The sequence below is a fragment of the Protopterus annectens genome, chromosome 13.part0 (genome assembly GCF_019279795.1).
Source record: "Protopterus annectens isolate FY-2018-M chromosome 13.part0, PAN1.0, whole genome shotgun sequence".
NCBI classification, from domain to species: domain Eukaryota; kingdom Metazoa; phylum Chordata; order Ceratodontiformes; family Protopteridae; genus Protopterus; species Protopterus annectens.
Window position 1 is genome coordinate 168,994,668 of NC_056747.1, and position 20,096 is coordinate 169,014,763.

Here is a 20,096-nt window from a genome sequence, read left to right on the forward strand (position 1 = left end):
CAAATCTGAGGAATATTGGGCTTTGCTGTGTCTATTCCTTGTGCTTGGTCCCACTAGGCCTCCTGGCTTCCAAAATGACATCCATCACAGATTTACTGAGAGGTGTGGTTTGAATAATTAGTTGATTAGCCATGCTGCAAGGTTCAGAGTTTAGAGCCGAGTGTGCAGAATTTGATAGTCCTGCTGAGACAGTAGATGAGGTGTTTGAGGCAAGTACCATGGAGGAAGGTGTGACATATTCCTTAGAAGCAGGTACCAGTGCTGGCGAGGCCAGTCCGGAGCAATTAGTATCATTTTTGTTTTTTCCTGTCTGACTTTTAGAAAGACCTTGGAGAGCAGAGGCAGAGGGGGAAAGGCATAGACTGATAGGTTTTCCCAGCTGAAGGACAGAGCATCCACTTTCCATGCTTTTTTGTGATGAGTTCTTGTGCAGAATTTGTCCAACTGATAATTTTGGGGAGAAACAAATAGATCTATGTCTAGGCTCTCCCATTTCTGTGTTAACATGCTGAAGATTTGTGGATCCAGTTTCCATTTCTGCGGGTCCATAAGATTTCTGCTTAGGTCATCTGCCAGAGTATTTTGCTTTCCTGGCAGGAATTGAGCTTGGAGATGTATTTGGTAAGTCAAGGCTGTGTTCCACAAGGCCATGGCTAGTCTGCAAAGGGGGTAGGAATGTGTACCCCTGTGCTTATGTACCATACAACTGTGGTGTTGTCCATCTTTATCAGTAGTTGTCCTGGATGAAGTACGTCCTTGAAGGCTGTCAGACCATTCTGAACAGCTAGCATTTCTTTCTGGTTGATATGCAGGTGCATTTGGTTTGGGCTCCATTTGCCCTGAATGCATCTCCCTGCCAGGTGGGCCCCCCAAGCATAGTCTGATGCATCTGTAGTCAGGGTTTGGGGGTAGAGGGTAGAGTGAATGACAGTCCCTTGTTTTGGTGACATGTCTGCCCACCAAAGAAACTCCTGTTGTACGTAGGGAATGAGAGGAATTACTGTTTCCAGCCTGTGACAATACTGACTCCATAAACTTTTTAGGTACCATTGAAGTTTCCTCATATGCAGTCTCACATATGGAATTAGTAGAATGCAGGATGCCATGAACCCCAAAGCCTGCAGAATTTGTCTTGCAGATAACTGGGTTTTTGTTGCCATTTGTTTGAAGTATGTTGTCAGTTGCCTTTGTTTGTCTCACGTGAGGTAAGTCATCTGGGCAGTTGTATTCAAGCTTGCACCCAGGAATGTAATTATTTGAGAGAGTACCAGTTGTGATTTCTTTTCATTTATGGTGTACCCTAGGCATGCCAAAAGCCTTTTTACAAATGTCAGATGTTGAAAAACAGTGTCCTTGTCCTGTGCTTGAATGAGACAATCGTACAGATAAAGATAAATTTGAATGTTTCTTTGTCTGCAGAATGCAATTACTGGTGCCAGGCACTTTGTAAAGACCCTGGGTGCAGTAGATAAGCCAAAGGGCAGTGCAGAGAATTGGTAATGCAAAAAACCTGCTTTGAAGCGGAGGTATCTTCTGCATGATTCCCTTATTGGGATATGCAGGTATGTCTCTTAAGTCTAGAGTTACTAACCAAGCATTCTTGCCTAGCATAGGCAGTAGCTGTTGTAAAGTCAGCATTATGAATTTTCGAATGCCCAGGAATGTGTTCAGAATCAATAAGTCCAGTATTGGACGCCATGAATTGTCTATTCTGGGTACCAGGAAAAGTCTTGAATAAAAACCTTATCCTTTTTCCTTTTCTAGTACCGGTTGAATAGCCCCCATATCCATGAGGGACATGACATTTTTTTGGGCCAGTGCCCGCTGGTTTTGTGGCAGATCCGGCCATCCATTTGGAATTGGCAAAGTATGGAAATGAAATCTGTACCCCTGGGATACTATGTTTAATACCCACTTGTACTGGGTAATTAACTGCCAATTTTGATCATGAAATGCTAGTCCCCCCCCCAAGGGGGGGCTGCCAAAAGATAAGTGCTTAGAGATGGTAGATGAAAGTCATTGAGACTTACTGTAGGGTTGTGCTTTGTTTCCTCCAGATTTGGAGGTGGAGGCACCCCATTGCTTTGACCTGTAAGAACCCTGTGATTGATATCTGGAGCCTTTTGAGTGCCTGGGTTTGCCCTGAGTGGCTCTGTTGGACACAGGAAAGGACCCATTTTTAGTAGGCCAGTGCCTACTGAACCTGGGTGGCTGCACTTGCAAGAAATCTTTTACAGTTTGCATAGATTTAGCTTTGTCTTCCATTTTCTTTAAAACCTCTTCTGCCTTATTACCAAACAGAGTATCATGTTGCAAAGGGGCATCTAACAATTTAGCTTTAACATGATCAGGCAGATTTTGCTCCTTGAGCTAGGCATGCCTTCTAATCACAGATCCAGTAACGGCGGCCCTTCAAGAGGCCTCCAAGGAATCAAAACCACATTGCAAAGTACGCTTTCCAACCTGTTCTGCTGAATGCAATAAATCCTGTAACTCTATTTTCCATACAATCAGAAATCAACATAATTTTCTTTTTCAGTAAGCCCATAAACATGCTGTTGATATTTAAGCATATGAAACTGGCAGTTTAAAGCCCTGATTGCCAAGGTTGCAGACGTATAAACCTTCTTACCCCATCTATCCAGCGCCCTGGAATCTCTATCAGAAGGGGTAGGATTTTTGGCTGCAGAAGCCTTTACACCCTTGGGACCCTGAGACATAGTCTCAGGATCAGCAGCACCATTTCTGAAAAGAAATGTGTGGGAGTCAGGAACCCTGTAATATCTCTGTCTGGCTTACTAGGAACCGGAGGCAGGGAATCAGGAGCCATGCTTGATTCCGAGAACACATCAACAATGTCTAATACAGGAGGGTATTGCCAAAGGCCTATGCCGAGGAAGAAGAAGGAAATCCCTAAGCCTCTTTTTTGATTCAGAGAAGTCCTGACTCTCCCAATGAAAATGTTCCCTTAAAGTATGCAAAGTCTCTCCAAAAGAATAATCCTCAGGAGGAGGTGCAGATGGGATGGATTCCTCTGCATCAGAATCCTCATAAGGTGGAATAGAAAATTCTTGATCAGAAGAGGAATCAGAAGAAATGGAAACCTGATCTGAAGATTCATAATCAGTGCCTTGCTTAGGCCTCTTAGCAGGGGGGGGAGGGCTGCAGCTCAAAAGTAGCGGGTATCAGGGGTTGCGAAAGCGCCTCACTGAGTACCGGCGACTGGCTTAGGAGAAGCTTCGTCGTCGGTTTTGGACCTCGACGGTCATCAATTATTGATACTTTATGTATTCTATGTTGACAGTTTACGAATGTGATCTTAATTTATGATTAACAACTGAGAATACAAATGTCATAAATAATGTATCTTGTTTCCAAGTGGAACTTTAGGTTGTTAAAATGATTTTGATGAATTTTATCCTAATAATGTGTTGATTTTTGAATTAATTGATTAATTGCAACCAATGGTTTGGTATAAAAGCCAGAAAGACTTTTGTGAAATTGTAACCTGAAGAAGCGCAATTTTATTGCGTGAAAGCGCTTGTTTCTGTTAGTGTTTTTATTATTAAATGCTGTTGGATTTATTTCCCTTACAACCTGACAAGAACAGACAGGATAATATTAAGAAATGTGACTGAAGACTGGAAAAAAAAAGCCATTACCCATTATGTAAAATGTAAAACAAAGGCAATTAAGAACTATTTCAAGAACATAATCAAGCCATATCCAGCAGTAGATCCATAACATACTTTGAACAAATAAATAAGCAGGAAGTTAAACGAAAAAACACCAGGGCAGCTTTAGGAGGGAAGGGAGAAATCAAATGTCATCAAAGAGTATTGAACAGAAAAAAACTATAAAGCAATTAAGACAGAAGCATCATTTAGAGAAGAGTAATGAAGAGCGGATCAACAAAAATACTCAAAGGCAGACATGATAAAACAATCAGAACAGAACAGGATCTATTGTGCACTTTTTATGGTGGTTTCAAGCAGTTTTTTCAGCTTAGTTACACTGCAGCACCAAGAAAATATCAACCTGGGGCAGAATGTGCTATAAAGGAACTTGAACAGGAAGGAGTGTATAAATACTTGGAAATAGATGTCGGATCGGCAATAAAAGTGAACAAATGAGAATAAAGCTCAGTAAGGAATACATCAGAAAATTAAAACTAATATATTAAAGACTGCCTTGACATCTAGGAATAAAGTCCAATCTATAGATCAATTTGCTCTTCCTGTTCTAACTTACAATTTTGGGACACTAGATTGTCCCAAACATTATTGGATCAAATGGACACAAAAATAATAAACCTGTTCCACACTTATCAAATGATATATAAAAATCAGTGTATACCAAGATTATATATTCCTTGCTCTGAAGGAGGTATGGGCATCCTTGAAACTTGATTAAATGTTTAAATCTGCAATCACTGGAATGTATGCATACCTGGTGACTTCACAGGATCCAAACATAGAAGTTTTAAAACATGAAGAGAAGAAATCTAAGATGACATCTTTGCTTAGTTTGGCAGAAGTATTTCAGTGCCAGGCTGGAATGGAAGTCAAAGCAGAAGTAAACTAAGATCAGAAAACAACTGAAGGTGCCAAAAAAACTAAAGAAAGAATATAAGGAAAAGGATCAGATGAGAAGGAAAAAAGTGGAAAAGCCACAATTACATTTGCAAGTACAGAGATGTCCTGGAATAACCTGACATTGACCAAGAAACATTTAAACAAAAAGATGAAAGGCTAAGAATGGTGGCCCTGTATCGTGAACTAGGTACATGTGGCTTTACAAAGTCCAATAAAATGGTGGAAGTATCAGACAAATAAGGGTTGTAATCCCCATCAACTTCTGCTGTGGGGGTCTCCCAGTGGTAATCTAAATGGGACTCATCTGAGTAGGAAGACAGTGATTATCCTCCAGATATTCCAGAAACATCTTGCAACTTCCAGCAGACAATTATTCAACACTTGAGAATGAATCCTGTGAAATTACCTTAGGTTCATCTTCATAGCACAGACGCCCATCTGCCCATCAAGGGGAAAAATCTCACTGAAATCAATTAGCGTGTTGGCTTTCATACTGGTTGCACTGGATGGAAACTCTGCCTGAGAGAGACAGGAGCATGTATCTAACCTGATGAGGAGGAAACAGCCCCTACATGGCACGCCTTGGCTATCAGGCCTTGACCCAACACTGGAACAGAGAATGGGATACTTTGAAAAAAAAAATCTTGGGTACCACTGCCAGAATCCACTTGTACTATGGCCTGTGCTATCACCCTCTTGTCGTCAATATCCAGTCTGTTGAGATGTGACTGTAAGGGATCTTGATAAAGGAAGTCTGAGGGAAGAAAAGATCATGATTATCAACATCTAAGACCAAATAAATGCTCTCCATTCTCCACTGTCTGTGTGAGTACAACTCTTGCACAACCTCCACTGGCATTGTGACTATACCTGTTGCGCCTGACATCTCAGTCCCCTGATGTTTAAACACTTCCTGATGCTTGACTCTAGGGTCAGAGGCAGGAGAGAGAACCACAGGGTGTCTATACTGTTCTCTGTCCTCCTGCCTTCTCCTGTGCTCTCTATCTCAGTCTTTCTGCCTCCCTTTATCCTTATCCTAAGCATGTTGTTATTACCATTATTCCAAGCCAGTCTCTTACCTTTTCCAAGTCCACTATTATAATAAAATGAAAAAATACTTTTCTGAATGTAGAAATAAGCAAGAACAGAGAGGGGAAAGGGCATGTGTTTAATATATACATAAAAATCTACCTTTTCCAATACTTATCTCCACTACGCCAGCTGACACCCAAGACACCAGACAAAGGCTGTAGTCAACAGCCAGCTGGTTAGATCTCTAAGGATGATAACTGAGGAAAGGATGTTTATAAAAGAATGCGATAATAAAGTGGGGATGGTTTTAAGAGGAGAACATCCAAAAGAATTTTTAATTGAAATTAAGAATGAGGTTGTACAGAAGAGAGCCCAGAGGGTTTAGATCCTGTTAAGCAGTAAAGATAACATGAATGGCAAATCTAATAATTTCAAAGTAAGTTTGGGAGACGGCATGGAAAATAAGTCTATTTTGGAGCATAAATGATTCATTTCCGCATACTCCCTGGACAGTTATGGTATACTGAACATTTTACAAAAGAATTAGGCAATACTTTCTGCCGATCGTCACATTTTTAGAATAGTGGGTTAAAATCCCACAGTAGGGTACAGGAAGGATACAGCCATTAAAAATATGTAAGAAAAGCAAAAAATGGTAAAAATAAATAGGCCAATGGGGATGGCAAAGTGTGGCAAGTGCTCCCAATGTTCATAGAATAGTATTAGTCTCCGAGGAAAGACATATAATTTAACAGGTCATTTTACTTGTGACTCTAAACGAGTAGTATATATAACCTGCTGTCAGCAATGTCCTGCTTTCTACATGGGGAAGACTTCTAAAAAGTTAAGAGGCTATATGAGCATTTGGTGGACATTAAGAAGAAAAATACAAATGCCTTATTTAGGCATACCGCTGAATGTCCTGCGTATAAATTTAAGTTCATAATATTCAGCAGGTAGTCATGGACCAGCGGGGTTTTATTACTGAAGAGCATTTAAATAAATGGGAGTTAAAATGGCAGCTAATTTTGGTGATTATTTTATTGAACAAAACCTTTTTTAGGTTCGGTTATTGAACTTGTTTTGCTACTTCAACACTAATCACTGCTGCTTCATACAAAGCTTTGCATTTATCGTGAGGTACTATCCCAACTGCGGACACACCAAGGAGGGTCCCTAACAACAGATCTTGTTTTGACAAGACCAGGAAGTTAACAAAACACTGGTCCTCACAGAATTTCTGAAAGAAGCACGGTAATCTAAAGTTTAAGTATGTGAGCACACACACACACACCAGTTCTTAATGCAACTGCCACACCCACTTCTTAATGCAACTGCCACACCCACTTCTTAATGCAACTGCCACACCCACTTCTTAATGCAACTGCCACACTCATTTCTTGAAGCTAAGTATGAAATCTTTGGTCTCAAACAGCAGTACAAATGGAAATCCATCTCTGGAACAAACAGCAGGCTACCTACCGGTCACTAAATTGCCTTCCTCTAAGCTTTGCAGACACAACTCTATTTCTTCATTACCACGCTACATTTCACTAAATAATTTTACTTAGTCAGGTGACTTATGTTTAAATAATAAAATACAGGAAACATTAATCACTCTGTCAGCCACCCTTGGTATTCCCCAAGCAAGCTACCTGGCCATTAAAACTTCTACAGGTAGACTGGGAGCACACATTTTATTTTAATATAACAAAGGTACATTTTTATTTAATAAGATGAATGCTACTCCTACATATACAAAATATAGGAAACATTAACCAATCTGTCAATCATGATTCATATTCTCAAAGATAATAGGTAGCATTTAACTTAATGGTAAACTACGGTAACTTGAAACTATCGGTGACACACAAACGGTACATTTATTAACGACAGAACCTGAAAAGTGTGCAAGCCGTGCAGAAGTTTAAAACTGAAAAACAAGAAAGGATTTCTTACCCTTACTGCTTCAGATGGAAGCATACGTGCTGTTACAGTACTAGACTTTTTTAATTTCTGCTGCTGCTCAAGGCGGTCTTTTTCCTTTTCAAGTGCTCTCTGTGCTTCCCTGAGTCGCTCAAGGTCATGCTGATAATCTGCTCGTTGCTTTTCCTGTTCATTCTTTTGTTGATTTAACTGTTCCCTTAACTTTCGGCACTCCTCTTCCTGTTCCCGTAGCTGTGCTTCTTTGGCATCATGTTCACGCTGCTGACGTTCCTTCTCTCGTTCCCATCGTTGCTGATCCTGTTCGAATTGTTTCTGAAGCTTCTGTATATTTACAAGTTCTTCACGCTGTTTCTCAAAGTTCCTTTGCTTTTCCTGCTCCAGCAGCAAACCCCCTCTTGTTGACTGCAAACGATACAGCTTTTCTTGAGCTTTCTGCATCTCTAAGTAACTGTCCTGCTGTGTCACCACGGCCTAAGAAAAAAAGAAATAAAAATGAAATCTAGCATGCCCAGGAGATGCCCTTTTGTTTTTTTGCATTTTAAGCCCCACTGCATGCCAACCACCAGGTCCTCACTCAGTCTACTGGCCAATTTGTTCCCTATCACTGGGATGAGAACTGACCAACTGGCCTGCCAATGAAGCAGCCAGCACATGTCATTTAGGGTTTTTTTTTTCTGCAGTTTGGCCCCATGTCCCTTGTGCACAGATATACAAAGGAAGCAGGCATGCAGTGGGCTTATCCACTCTGGTTATCTCAAACTTTAAAAGGGGTGTTGCTAGCAAGCTGCCCTCCCCCCAAAAAGCATGTGGAGGCTTCCCATGTCCCCAGTGGGGAATCTGCTTCATCCCTGTGTGCTCCCAAGCACCCACCATCTTCCCCTTCCCCAAGAGAGGCTACTGGTCCAAGCCTCTTCATTCTTCCTCTGCCTGGCTCCTCTAGTGCCAGGGCTGCTAATCAAACCTCAAATACCTGGGTCACAATCAAGGGGCCATCCCTTTGCACCCCAGAGACAGGCATTTATCAAATCTTTAAAGCAAAAGGAATTCCTTAATCAAACAATAATTTAAGTGCAGCACTGTCTATACTGTATTTATCCTTCAGAAAGGAATAAATATTAAATGCAATGTGTGTTTGGGCTGCATTTTTGATTGGCTAAGTACTACTTACCTTTGTAAACCATAACTTGGACATTTTTTTTGTCAAGATATAAGGACCAACTCTCCTCTTGGTTATCTTTAGAAACTACCAAAACATTAAAAAAATGAAGTTTAAAACATACCATAATTTGTGTTAAGTCAGCATCTTTCAGTTACAGTGATTCTACAGGTGACTTTGGCACCATCGTACCTTCCATGAGTTAGGAGGGAGTCTTACCAAAGGCACATCAAAACAATTCAGCACACACACCATCACTATTTCTGTGGTATAATACTATTTTAATTTCCATGTGTTGATAAATCTGTTTGCTGCTCTAGCCTTCATGACAGCATTCCCTACTTGGGATCTCCTAATCTCCCCTAGTTCACTACATAGTTCTACTGAACTATCTGATGTAGAATTGGCACATGGAAGCAAACCAAAAACATTTCACCACTACCTGCTTGAACTGCTGTGCCAGCTAGGGCAACATTCTGGCAGATGATTACTAACTGCATTACCTGATGTACTTCAGTCATTACAGATATGTTCGGAGTTGGTCCAAAATGACAAAAAATACACTGAACCCACAGACACTGCCAACTTCTCCCTCCCTTCCCCCACAAAAGAGCAAATATCTATCCCAGCAGAGAGTTGTCTCCCTGGTATCTCAGATGCTCAGGTGAGAGCTGCCCTCTCCAAAGCAAAAAACACAGCATCAATGGGACCGGACGGTATCCCGGGCTGCGTCCTACACGAGCTCCAAGAAGAGCTTGAACCTCATATAAAGTTACTGTTCAATTTCATCCTTATTACAAGATATGAACCCAAGGAATGGCGTACAGCAACAGTGGTCCCACTCCACAAAGCTGGTGCCTCAACGGACCCTGGAAACTATCGCCCCATAAGCCTGACTAGCCTGGTCTGCAAAACTATGGAGCTGATCATTATGGAACTCATAAACAAAGACATTGAGGACCTACAGACTCTAGATCCTACCCAATTCGGCTTTGTTAAGGGCAGATCCTGCCTCTTGAACCTGGTCGACTTCTTCGAAACAGTCACCAAGGCCATAGATGAAGGGAAGGTAGTCCACACAGCCTACCTGGACCTCGCAAAAGCCTTCGACACCATTCCCCACTCAGGCATCATAAATAAGCTCTCCAGCTTAAATATCAACCTCTATGTCATAAGATGGGTTGCAAACTGGCTCATGGACAGAACCCACATGGTCAGAATTGCGGGAGCCATGTCAGACTCTAAACCAGTTACAAGTGGTATCCCACAGGGCTCAGTCCTAGGACCGCTCTTGTTCGGTATATATTTTTCTGAGGTACAGGCCAACACGGGAGGACTATGGCTGACCAAGTTCGCAGATGACTGCAAACTGGGTGCCATAATCAACTCTCCAGCTGACACAAGCATCCTCCAAAAGGGTCTCACAGAGATGGATAACTGGTGCCAAAGCCATGGCCTAAATGCCAAGAAGTGTATAGTCATCCCCTTTGGGAAAAACAAAGTGCCCATACATTACCACATAGGCGGTAATCCATTAAGTACGGAGGAAGTAATTAGGGACCTGGGAACCCAAGTTGATAGTAATCTTTCCTTTGACAACCACGTTGCCAAAGTGGTTAGAAAGACCTTCTATATAGCCCACCTTATCATGAAAGGATTCACATCTAGATCAAGGGAGGTCACTGTGCCCCTTTACTCATCACTCATCCGGCCCATAATTGAATACAATGCCCCATTTGGGATGTACCTTACCCGACACCTGCAGCAACTGGAAAGACCCCAAAAGTACCTCACCAAGAGGATCAAGGGTCTCAAACAGATGACCTATGCTGCTCGGTTAAAGAAACTCCAGCTCTACTCAGTTGCATACCGCCTACTTGGAGGCGATCTGTGCCTGACGTATAAAGCCATGTCCAACCCAGAATTAATGGACATGCTCCACCTCAAAAAAATCCAAATCCACTAGAGCTACGCGCTCAAGGGACTTGAACCTCAACACAGAAATTAATAGGACATGCTGGAGAGACAGATTTATAACCCAGAGGCTCCCAGCACTCAGGAATAGAATCCCTGTCCATATCAGGCAGAGCACCTCACTGACTCTCTTCAAGAGGAATCTTGACGAGTGGATGGGAGATCGTAGGTTTACCCTGGGGATCACTTCTGTGTCACTACTAGACACAGGCACAGTAAACTAACCTAAAAAAGGGCACAGTTAAACTCATTTTAAAGGGTGGCAAAAGCCAAACAGTCTGGCTAGGCTGATAAATGCCCGAGGGCATATAGCCTAGTATCAGCCTATGAACCTACAGTGTCTACCACATACAGATGTAGAAACAGTGCATCCTGATTAGAGAGTCATTATTTCCAGCTACTTCATAATACAATATGTGGTGAAACAGCGTACTTTAGGCAACTCAAACCTCAAAATCAAAGATCCTAACGCAGAGAACTCACAAACCTGCAAAAACATCTGATGTACTGCATCTATATTTGAGCCACTAATTTCACATTTCTGGTGAATCAAATATTTTTTTAGAACAGTTCTTGAAATATCTGCCCCTTGTGAAGTAACACACCCCGCATTTACTGCTGCTGTATCCATATCATAGCCCCTTTTTCTCTCCAGGCCTTCTAATAATTTCTTCTCTTAGGCAGACAATGAATCTATTTTTATTTATCCTTTGTTGACTGGGATAGTCCCATTAGGTTAGTGGCCTCATTTCAGGGAGATCGATGGTAGCATTTATACCATTAGGGGACATTTGGCCAGGGTATCTGGGAACTTATCTTTTTTACAGGCACCATGGGATCTTTTCCATCAACCTGAGCTACCACCAACTCAGGGAGATGGGGTTCTCAGTTTAATATCACTTCTGAAAGACTGCACATTCACAAGTAGAGTATCCACCCACACTGCAGTGTCAGTACTTTGAAAGATGGAAAAAGAAAGTACAGCTGTGTACACTTAACATAAATGTAGATGTTCGAGCGTATTCACTGTTGCAGTCATCACATTTGGGTTATCTGCTTGCAGGTAGCCCTCAGCCGGCCTGAATACCAGTGTCTTCGGATTTCTGTGTCAGATGCTGTCGCTTCTTCCATGACGTCAGGTCGTCAGGGGTATAAAACATGCAGCCGACCCCATTACATCAGTTTTTCTTGCCCCAGATGTCAGGTGCTCCCACAATAGAAAGCCACTATATGGTACGGAACACCCTCAGCAAAAAGCAAATACACATGATATAATATATGCCAAACAAGAAGGATAGGTAAAAGTCAAGAGAAGTCAGAGGTCTGGAGGGAGGGTAACCAGGACTGTAACAGTGAATACACTCTAACATCTACATTTATGTTAAGTGTACACAACTCTACTATGTTCTTCGTGTTTCACTGTTGCAGTCATCACATTTGGGTTGATTCCCAAAGCTAAGTAAGGGTGGAGGTAGTTAAAGAACATTAGGGCTAGCAATCAGGTCCTGTAATACTGCTGTGGCAAATCCAGCTCTGGATTTAGAAAAGATAGGCAAGTGGTAATGCTTGGTGAAAGTATGTACAGAGCTCCAGGTTGCAGCTTCCAGGATGTCCCTGGTATGGACTCCTCTGAGAAATGCAGTAGAGGTAGATGCAGCCCTGGTGGAATGTGTTCTTATCCCCTGTGGGGTAGGTTTTCCATGGTGCTTGTAGCAGAAATGGATGCAATGGACTATCCATTTGTAAATGGTTTGCTTTGAAATGGCCTTCTCCTCTGCCCCTGCAGCAAAGATAACTAGCAGCTGGTCAGATTTTCTGAGAGGCTTAGTCCTGTCCAAACAGAATCTAAGCTGTCTGCACACGTCTAGAGAATGCAGTATTCTCTCCCCTTTATTTTGAGGATTAATGAAAAAAGTATGCAAATGAATGGACTGGTTTAGAGCCTCACTAGACACCACCTTGGGCATAAAGGATGGATTAGTCCTGAGGGAAACACTGTCCGCATGGAAGATAATGAAGGGTTTCACTGCCATGAGGGCCTGCAGTTCAGACACACTTCTTGCTGAAGTGATGGATAGAAATAAAGCGGTTTTCCAAGAAAGGAATTTCAACTCTGCTCTAGCAGTGGGTTCAAAGGGGGTAGAGTGAGTTTTTCCAATACAAAGTTAAGGTCCCAGGCTGGAGTGGGAACTCTCCTGGGGGGGTCTTAAATTTCTGGCCCCTCTAAGGAATTGTTTTAGCAGGGGATGAGAGAAGAGGCAAAAACTCCGCAGCATTAGCAGCATATACAAAATAAAATGTATACTCCACAGTAAAGTACAGTTTTGTACCTACCATAAATGTAGATGTCCGAACAGGATAGCATCTGCAGTCATAACAAATGGGTTGTCCTGTCGTCAGGCAGCCCTTCGGTCGGCCGGATTCCAAAGTCTGGATCTGGCCTCGGCTGGTGTCGCACTTCACCCGACGTCATCTCTCCTGGTCTTCGGGTATAAAGGCATCAGCCGACGCCATTTTCCTCAGTGTTTCTTGCCCCAGATGCCAGTTGCCCTCTTGGGAAACTAAATTTTGGATAAATGCCAATGTTTCCAAAAAAAATAGTAGGCAAATACAAAAAATAAGCATGTATGTACATATATACAAACAAATACACCATAAGAGATCCCCCCCTAGCTAGCTATTAGGAGGGTAAATACCCTAGGAGTACCATAGAGGGGAAGGAGGGTGGGTAATCCTGACTGCAGATGCTATCCTGTTCGGACATCTACATTTATGGTAGGTACAAAACTGTACTATGTCCTTCAAGGATGCATCTGCAGTCATAACAAATGGGTAGAATACCATAGCCAAACTAGGGAGGAGGAAGAAGAATTATGGTGTAGTTAGGATCCCTTGTAAAACAGCAGTGGCAAACCCTGCTCGGGATCTAGAATATAGAGGTAAGTTGTAATGCTTGGCAAATGTATGCACGGAGGTCCAAGTAGCCGCCTCAATAATGTCCTTGGTAGCCACTCCTCATAAGAAAGCTGTGGTAGTGGCTGTAGCCCTTGTAGAGTGAGGTCTTATGTTCTGTGGAATTTGCTTTCCATGGTAAGAGTAACAGAATCTTATGCAATTTCCTATCCATTTAGAGATTGTCTGTTTGGAAATTGCTTTTCCTCCCTTCCTGTTGCATAGGCTACTAAAAGCTGGTCAGTTTTTCTGTTACCTTTGGTTCTGTCCAGGTAGTAGCGTAACTGTCTATGTACATCCAAGGTATGCAGCAGTCTTTCCCCCCTGTTCTGTGGATTGGGAAAGAAGGTAGGTAGGTGGATTGCCTGGTTTAGAGACACTCTGGATACCACCTTAGGCATAAATGTAGGATTAGTTCTCATGGACACTCTATCTTGATGGAAGATTAGGAAGGGTTGCACTGCCATTAAGGCCTGTAGTTCAGAAACCCTTCTTGCTGAAGTAATTGCCAGTAGGAAAGCAGTTTTCCATGATAGGTGTTGAAGGTCTGCTGTTGCTGCTGGTTCAAATGGAGGGAGTGTCAATTTTTCTAGCACAAAGTTCAAGTCCCATGCTGGTAATGGTGGTTTCCTAGGAGGTTTTACATTTTTGATTCCTCTGAGGAACTGCCTGAGTAGAGGATGTGAAAAGACAGGGGGATCGAAGCTGTATTCTGCAGAAATAGCTGATGCATGTATCTTGATGGAGGAATAGGACAGGCCTGTATGTAGAAGCTATGCCAAGTACTCCAGGATGTTAGCAATGTCTATCTTTGACACATCTTTTCCTCTTTCAGTACTCCAAATGACAAACCTTTTCCATTTTCCTGCATAATTCCTTCTTGTTGAAGGTCTGCAGGCTTCAAGGATAATGTCTTTAACCCTTTGGGATAAGTCTGGGTTAGTTGTTATAATGTGATGTTCCAGGCAGTCAGTTGCAGAGTTTTTAGGTTTGGATGCATGATGTTGTAGTTGTTCTGAGTTAACATCAAAGGCATCAGGGGTAGTGTCCACGTCCTCCCCCGAGACATGCTCCTCAGCAATGGATACCAGTGTTGTCTTGGCCAATTTGGAGCTATCAGGATTATCCTTGGGCGTTCCTCTTTGATTTTCAGTAGTACCTTGTGCATCAAAGGGAGAGGTGGAAATGCATATGCTGTCAGGCCTTTCCAACTGAAGGATAGAGAGTCCACCTTCCATGCTAGTGGGTGGTATGTCCTTGTGCAGAATTTCTTGAGCTGGTGATTGAGTGGGGATGCGAATAGGTCTATTTGTGGCATTCCCCAGTTCTTTGTGATGGCCTTGAAGATGTCCGGGTGTAGCATCCATTCGTGAGCATCCGAGGTAGTTCTGCTTAACATGTCTGCTAGGATGTTTTCTTTTCCTGGCACAAATATTGCCTGTAACTGGATGTTGTAGCTCAGAGCCATATTCCAAAGGTCCAGAGTCATTCTGCATAGGGGGTATGAATGAGTGCCTCCCTGTTTGCTGATGTACCACATGACTGTGGTGTTGTCTGTCCTTATCATTAAATGGCCTTCTTTGAGGAATGGTCTGAAATTCTGGATTGCTAGTTTTACTGCCAGCATTTCTTTTTGATTTATGTGCAGGTGCAGCTGGTCTGGAGTCCATAATCCTTGTATGCATTTGTCCAGCATGTGTGCCCCCCAGCCTAGATCTGAGGCGTCCGTTGTGATGGTTTGGCTTGCTTGGAATTTGTGGAATGGCAAGCCTGGGTTTGACTGGCATGCTTGAGCCCACCATAGGAACTCCTGCTTCAGGCATGGGATTAGTGGGATTTCGGTTTCTAAGCTGTGCCTGTGTTGAGACCATAAATTCTTTAGGTACCACTGTAGCTTTCTCATATGCAGTCTGGCATGGGGGACCAGGATTATGCATGATGCCATGAAGCCCAAGGCCTGCAGTACTTTTCTTGCTGTTAGTTTATTCTGTTTTGTTAATGCCAAGAAGTAAAGAGGGAGTTGTTCTTGTTTTTCTGCAGTTAGGAATGCCATCTGTTTTACTGTGTCCAATTCCGCACCCAAGAATGTTCTTGTTTGGGATGATATCAGTCTTGACTTTTTTAAATTGACTGTGTATCCCAGGGCTTGTAGTAAGCAAATGACTCTTTGTAAGTCTTTTGTCAGTTTGCTTTTGTTGTCCGCTTGTATCAGGCAGTCGTCCAGGTATGGATAAATTTGGATTCCTGTAGCCTGCAATGAGCGATTACTGATGCCAGGCATTTTGTGAATACTCTGGGCGCAGTAGATAAGCCAAAGGGCAATGCTGAGAATTGATAATGCTCTGATCCTGCAAGAAATCTGAGGTATCTTCTGCAATTTGGTCGTATGGGGACGTGCAGGTATGCCTCCTTGAGATCTAGAGTTACAAGCCAAAACTCCTTGCCCAGCATGGGAAGAAGTTGCTGAAGGGTCAGCATTTTGAATTTTGGGACAATGATGAATGTGTTTAAGACGGACAGGTCGAGAATAGGTCTCCAACTTTTCTCTTTTCTTGGTACTAGGAAGAGTCTGGAGTAGAATCCTTTGCCCTGTTCTGTTAGTGGTACTCTTTCCACAGCTCTCATCTTTGTTAATTGAGCTATCTGTTTTAGAGCTTCTGTTTTTTGATTTGGAGGTAGGTTTGGCATTCTTCTTTTCACTGGTAAGGTGTGGAAGTGAACCTGTAGCCTTGGTCTATGGTCTGCAAAGTCCACTTGTCTTTTGTGATATAGTGCCAATTTTTTGAAAATAATGCTAACTTCCCGCCTAAAGGTGCTGTTATTTGTTCCCTGGTAGGCGGTGTCAGAGCCAAGTCACTGTGATTGTCCTGGTGCAGTGGCAGTGGTTGTGTCTGTGCCTCGCTGGTTATTGCCTTGCCACTGGCATCCTCTGTAGGCACCTCCTCTGGATTGATTTCTGCCTCTTTGAGGTTTTGAGGAGTCTGGAAAAGACCAATTTTTGGAAGGCCAGTTCCTGCTAAACCTTGGGGGCTGAACCTGTAAGAAATCCTTAACTGTTTGTACAGATTTTGCCTTCTCTTCCATTTTCTTCATTACTTGCTGAGCAGGAGTACCAAATAGACTGGCCTTATCCATAGGAGCATCTAACAGCTTTGCTTTAACATGATCCGGCAAGACCTGTTCTTTCAACCATGCATGCCTTCTTATAACAGTGCCAGTCATGGCTGATCTAAATGAAGCCTCCAGTGCATCATAGCCACATTTTAAAGAATGGTTACTAACCTGCTGAATGTTATTCACCATTTCTAAAACATATTTCTTATCTAAGGAGTCATCAGAGGACAATTTCTTAGTTAACTGATCAAGCATAAACTCTTGGTATTGGATCATATGAAACTGACAGTTCAAAGCTCTAGCTGAGAGAGTAGCAGAGGTGTAAACTTTTTCCCCCATCTCTAAGGACCTGGATTCCCTTTCAGAAGGGAGAGGGTTTTTTGCTGAGGTCGAAGCTACTGCCTTAGGCCCCTGGGAGATAGTCTCATGATCTGCAAGTGGGGCTTTGTATAGGTGGTGATGAGTGTCTGGTACCCTGTAAAACCTATCTGGTTTGGCAGGGGCTGGAGGTAAAGTATCAGGAGCAGTGCAAACATCATTAAATGCATCATCCACAACAGGCAGAACTGGAGGTATAGCTAAGGGCCTATGTTGTGGTAAGTGTAGAAAGGTCCTAAGCCTTTTTCTTGAATCTGAGAAATCTTGTCCCTGCCATTGGAATTGTTCTCTCATGGCATGTAAGGTTTCCTTAAAGGAAAATTCCTCAGGTGGAGAGGCAGATGGAATAGATTCTTCAGCATCGGAATCTTCATAAGTAGAAAAAGGAGCCTCCGGATGGTCTGTATTGTCTGAGTCATCCGAAGAATCATCAGAGGACACTGGTTCTGGGGGCTCTGCTCTAGGTCTCTTTTCTGGAGGCTGAGAGACCCTGTCTGGGTGAGATTGGGATCCCCTAATTAAGGAGATGAGATCCTCTGCCAAAGTAAGCATTTGTGAACTGGAACTGGGCCTGTGTGAGGGGGGCTTAACAGGCACTGATTTAGCAGTTTTGGCAGCTTTAGCTCTGGCAAAGGCCTTAATAGACATGGCTGCAGGAGGCCTAGCAGCACCACGTGCTGGGGTAGAGACATCCAAAGGGATGGTGTCTGATAATTCAATAGGAACCACATTAGTAGGCAAAACTTCAGAGGCCGATTCAACTAGGGTAGCAGGAGCCTCGGTAGTAGTCATAGATTCGGCTGAAGATTGACCCGTTTGCTCGGTTTCGGCCGAAACCGAGACACTCGCGGTTTGCTTAACCGTGGTTTCGGCCGAAACCGCGGACCGCGAGTGTCGGTCTTTTTCTTTGCGTTTTTTAACAATTTGAGTAGTCGGAGGATCCGACGGCATAATGTACGCAAAATCTGAGCCAAAAAACTGTTCAGCAAACTCCGACCGACGCCTAAGCATTCGTCGGTTGAAGGAAGCACAGGCTAAACAGGCTGCTACGTCGTGGTCTGGGCCTAAACAAGGTAGGCAGTACGAGTGGAAATCCTTATGAGGTATTTGTTTCCCACAAGTTAAACAATTATTTACTTTTTCTGACATCGGCTGAGGCAAGAAAGAGTCCCCAACGGGGTACTTAGCTTTTTAGAAGTCTTCGAAGTAGTAGTAATCTCTGGATCTGACCGACCGGCACTTGCGAACAGCTTCTGCTTCGGGCGCCACGCGGCAAGAAAGACTGAGGAAAATGGCATCGGCTGATGCCTTTATACCCGAAGACCAGGAGAGATGACGTCGGGTGAAGTGCGACACCAGCCGAGGCCAGACCCAGACTTTGGAATCCGGCCGACCGAAGGGCTGCCTGACGACAGGACAACCCATTTGTTATGACTGCAGATGCATCCTTGAAGGACATCACAATATCCACAGTCAAGCGCTTTCGTCCATCCGGACTTCTTCAGAACTCCTGAATGCCGAGAAACTTATCGTGGAATAAATTGTGTTTTCATCACTCGAGTGAATTCCTTGTTTTTCCAGCATACAGAGTGCGTCTTGGCGTCAGTTTGTTTTTCTCTGTGCCGGTTTTCGTTTCATGATGAGAGAAGAGGGGAGGCTCGGTATTATAATGTGCTGAAACGGCAGAGGCATGAATCTTAATTGAAGAGAAAGATAGACCCTTGTGGAGCATTTCTGTTCAATAATCTAGAATATGAGGTAAGCTGGGCACTGTTGTGCCCACCCCCTGAGCCTGGCTCCAGGAACAGTATCTTTTCCACTTTTCTGAATTTTCTAGTACTAGGCCTCCTTGCCTCAGGAATGACATCCAACACCTGCTTACTGAGAGTTGCTAGAGGTGAGCTCAGGGAATTAGCCAGGCTGCAAGGTTAAGGGTTTGAAGCTGAGGGTGCAGAATCTGGCCCGCCTGCTGGGACAGCAGGGAAGGTGTCCGAGGCAGGTGCCATGGTTGTAGCACTGTCAGACAGCACAAAAGGGGGTACCAGTGCTGGCGTGGCCAGTCTGGTGCAATCAGTATTGTCCTTGGCTTGTCCTGTTTGATCTTTAGTAGAACCTTCGAGAGGAGAGGCAGAGGAAGAAAGGCATAAACTGAGAGGCTTTCCCAGATAAAGGACAGGGCATCCACTTTCCAAGCTTGATTGTGGGGAGTTCTGGTGTAGAATTTGTTTAACTGGTAGTTTTGCGGGGAGGCAAACAGGTCTACCTCTGGAGTCCCCCCATTTGTTCCTCAAGAGCTTGAATATTTTGGGTTCCAGTTTCCATTTGTGTGGGTCCATGAGATTTATGCTTAAGTCATCTACCAGTCAATTTAGTTTGCCTGGCAGGAACTGAGCTTGTAGGTTCACTTGGTAGCTCAAGGCTGTGTTCCACAGAGCCATGGCTAATCTGCAGAGTGGGTAGGAATGGGTTCCCCCCTGCTTGTTTATGTACCACATAACTGTGGTGTTGCTTGTCTTTACCAATAGTTGTCCTGAAAGATCAAGGTCTTTGAAGGCTGTTGGAGCATTCTGTACAGTTAATACTTCTTTTTGATTGATATGCAGGTGCATCTGTTTTGGGTTCCATTTGCCCTGAATGCACTGCCCTACCATGTGAGCCCCCCATGCATAGTCTGATGTGTCTGTTAGGGTTTGGGTGGCAGGGGGTAGAGTGAAAGGGAGTCCCTTGTTGCGGTAGCAGGCTTCTGCCCACCAAAAGAACTCTGCCCTTAGACAAGGAATGATAGGAATCATTGTTTCTAGGTCCCGAGAATGTTGACACCATAGACTTTTTAGATACCACTGAAGTTTCCTCATAAGCAGTCTTGCATATGGAATTAACAGAATGCAAGAGGCCATGAACCCCAGGGCTTGCAGGATTTTCCTTGCAGATACCTGGGTTTTTGTGGC

General features: G+C 43.4%; 1 protein-coding gene across 1 annotated transcript in view; it reads right to left on the reverse strand.

Moving 5' to 3' along the window:
- Positions 1–20,096, reverse strand: part of ARHGEF18 (Rho/Rac guanine nucleotide exchange factor 18) — a 2,448,098-nt gene that overhangs the window by 94,153 nt on the left and 2,333,849 nt on the right. Inside the window, exon 30 of the mRNA XM_044090748.1 lies at positions 7,587–8,045. Within this exon, the coding sequence (XP_043946683.1) occupies positions 7,587–8,045 (459 nt within the window). The remainder of the gene's footprint in view (positions 1–7,586; positions 8,046–20,096) is intronic.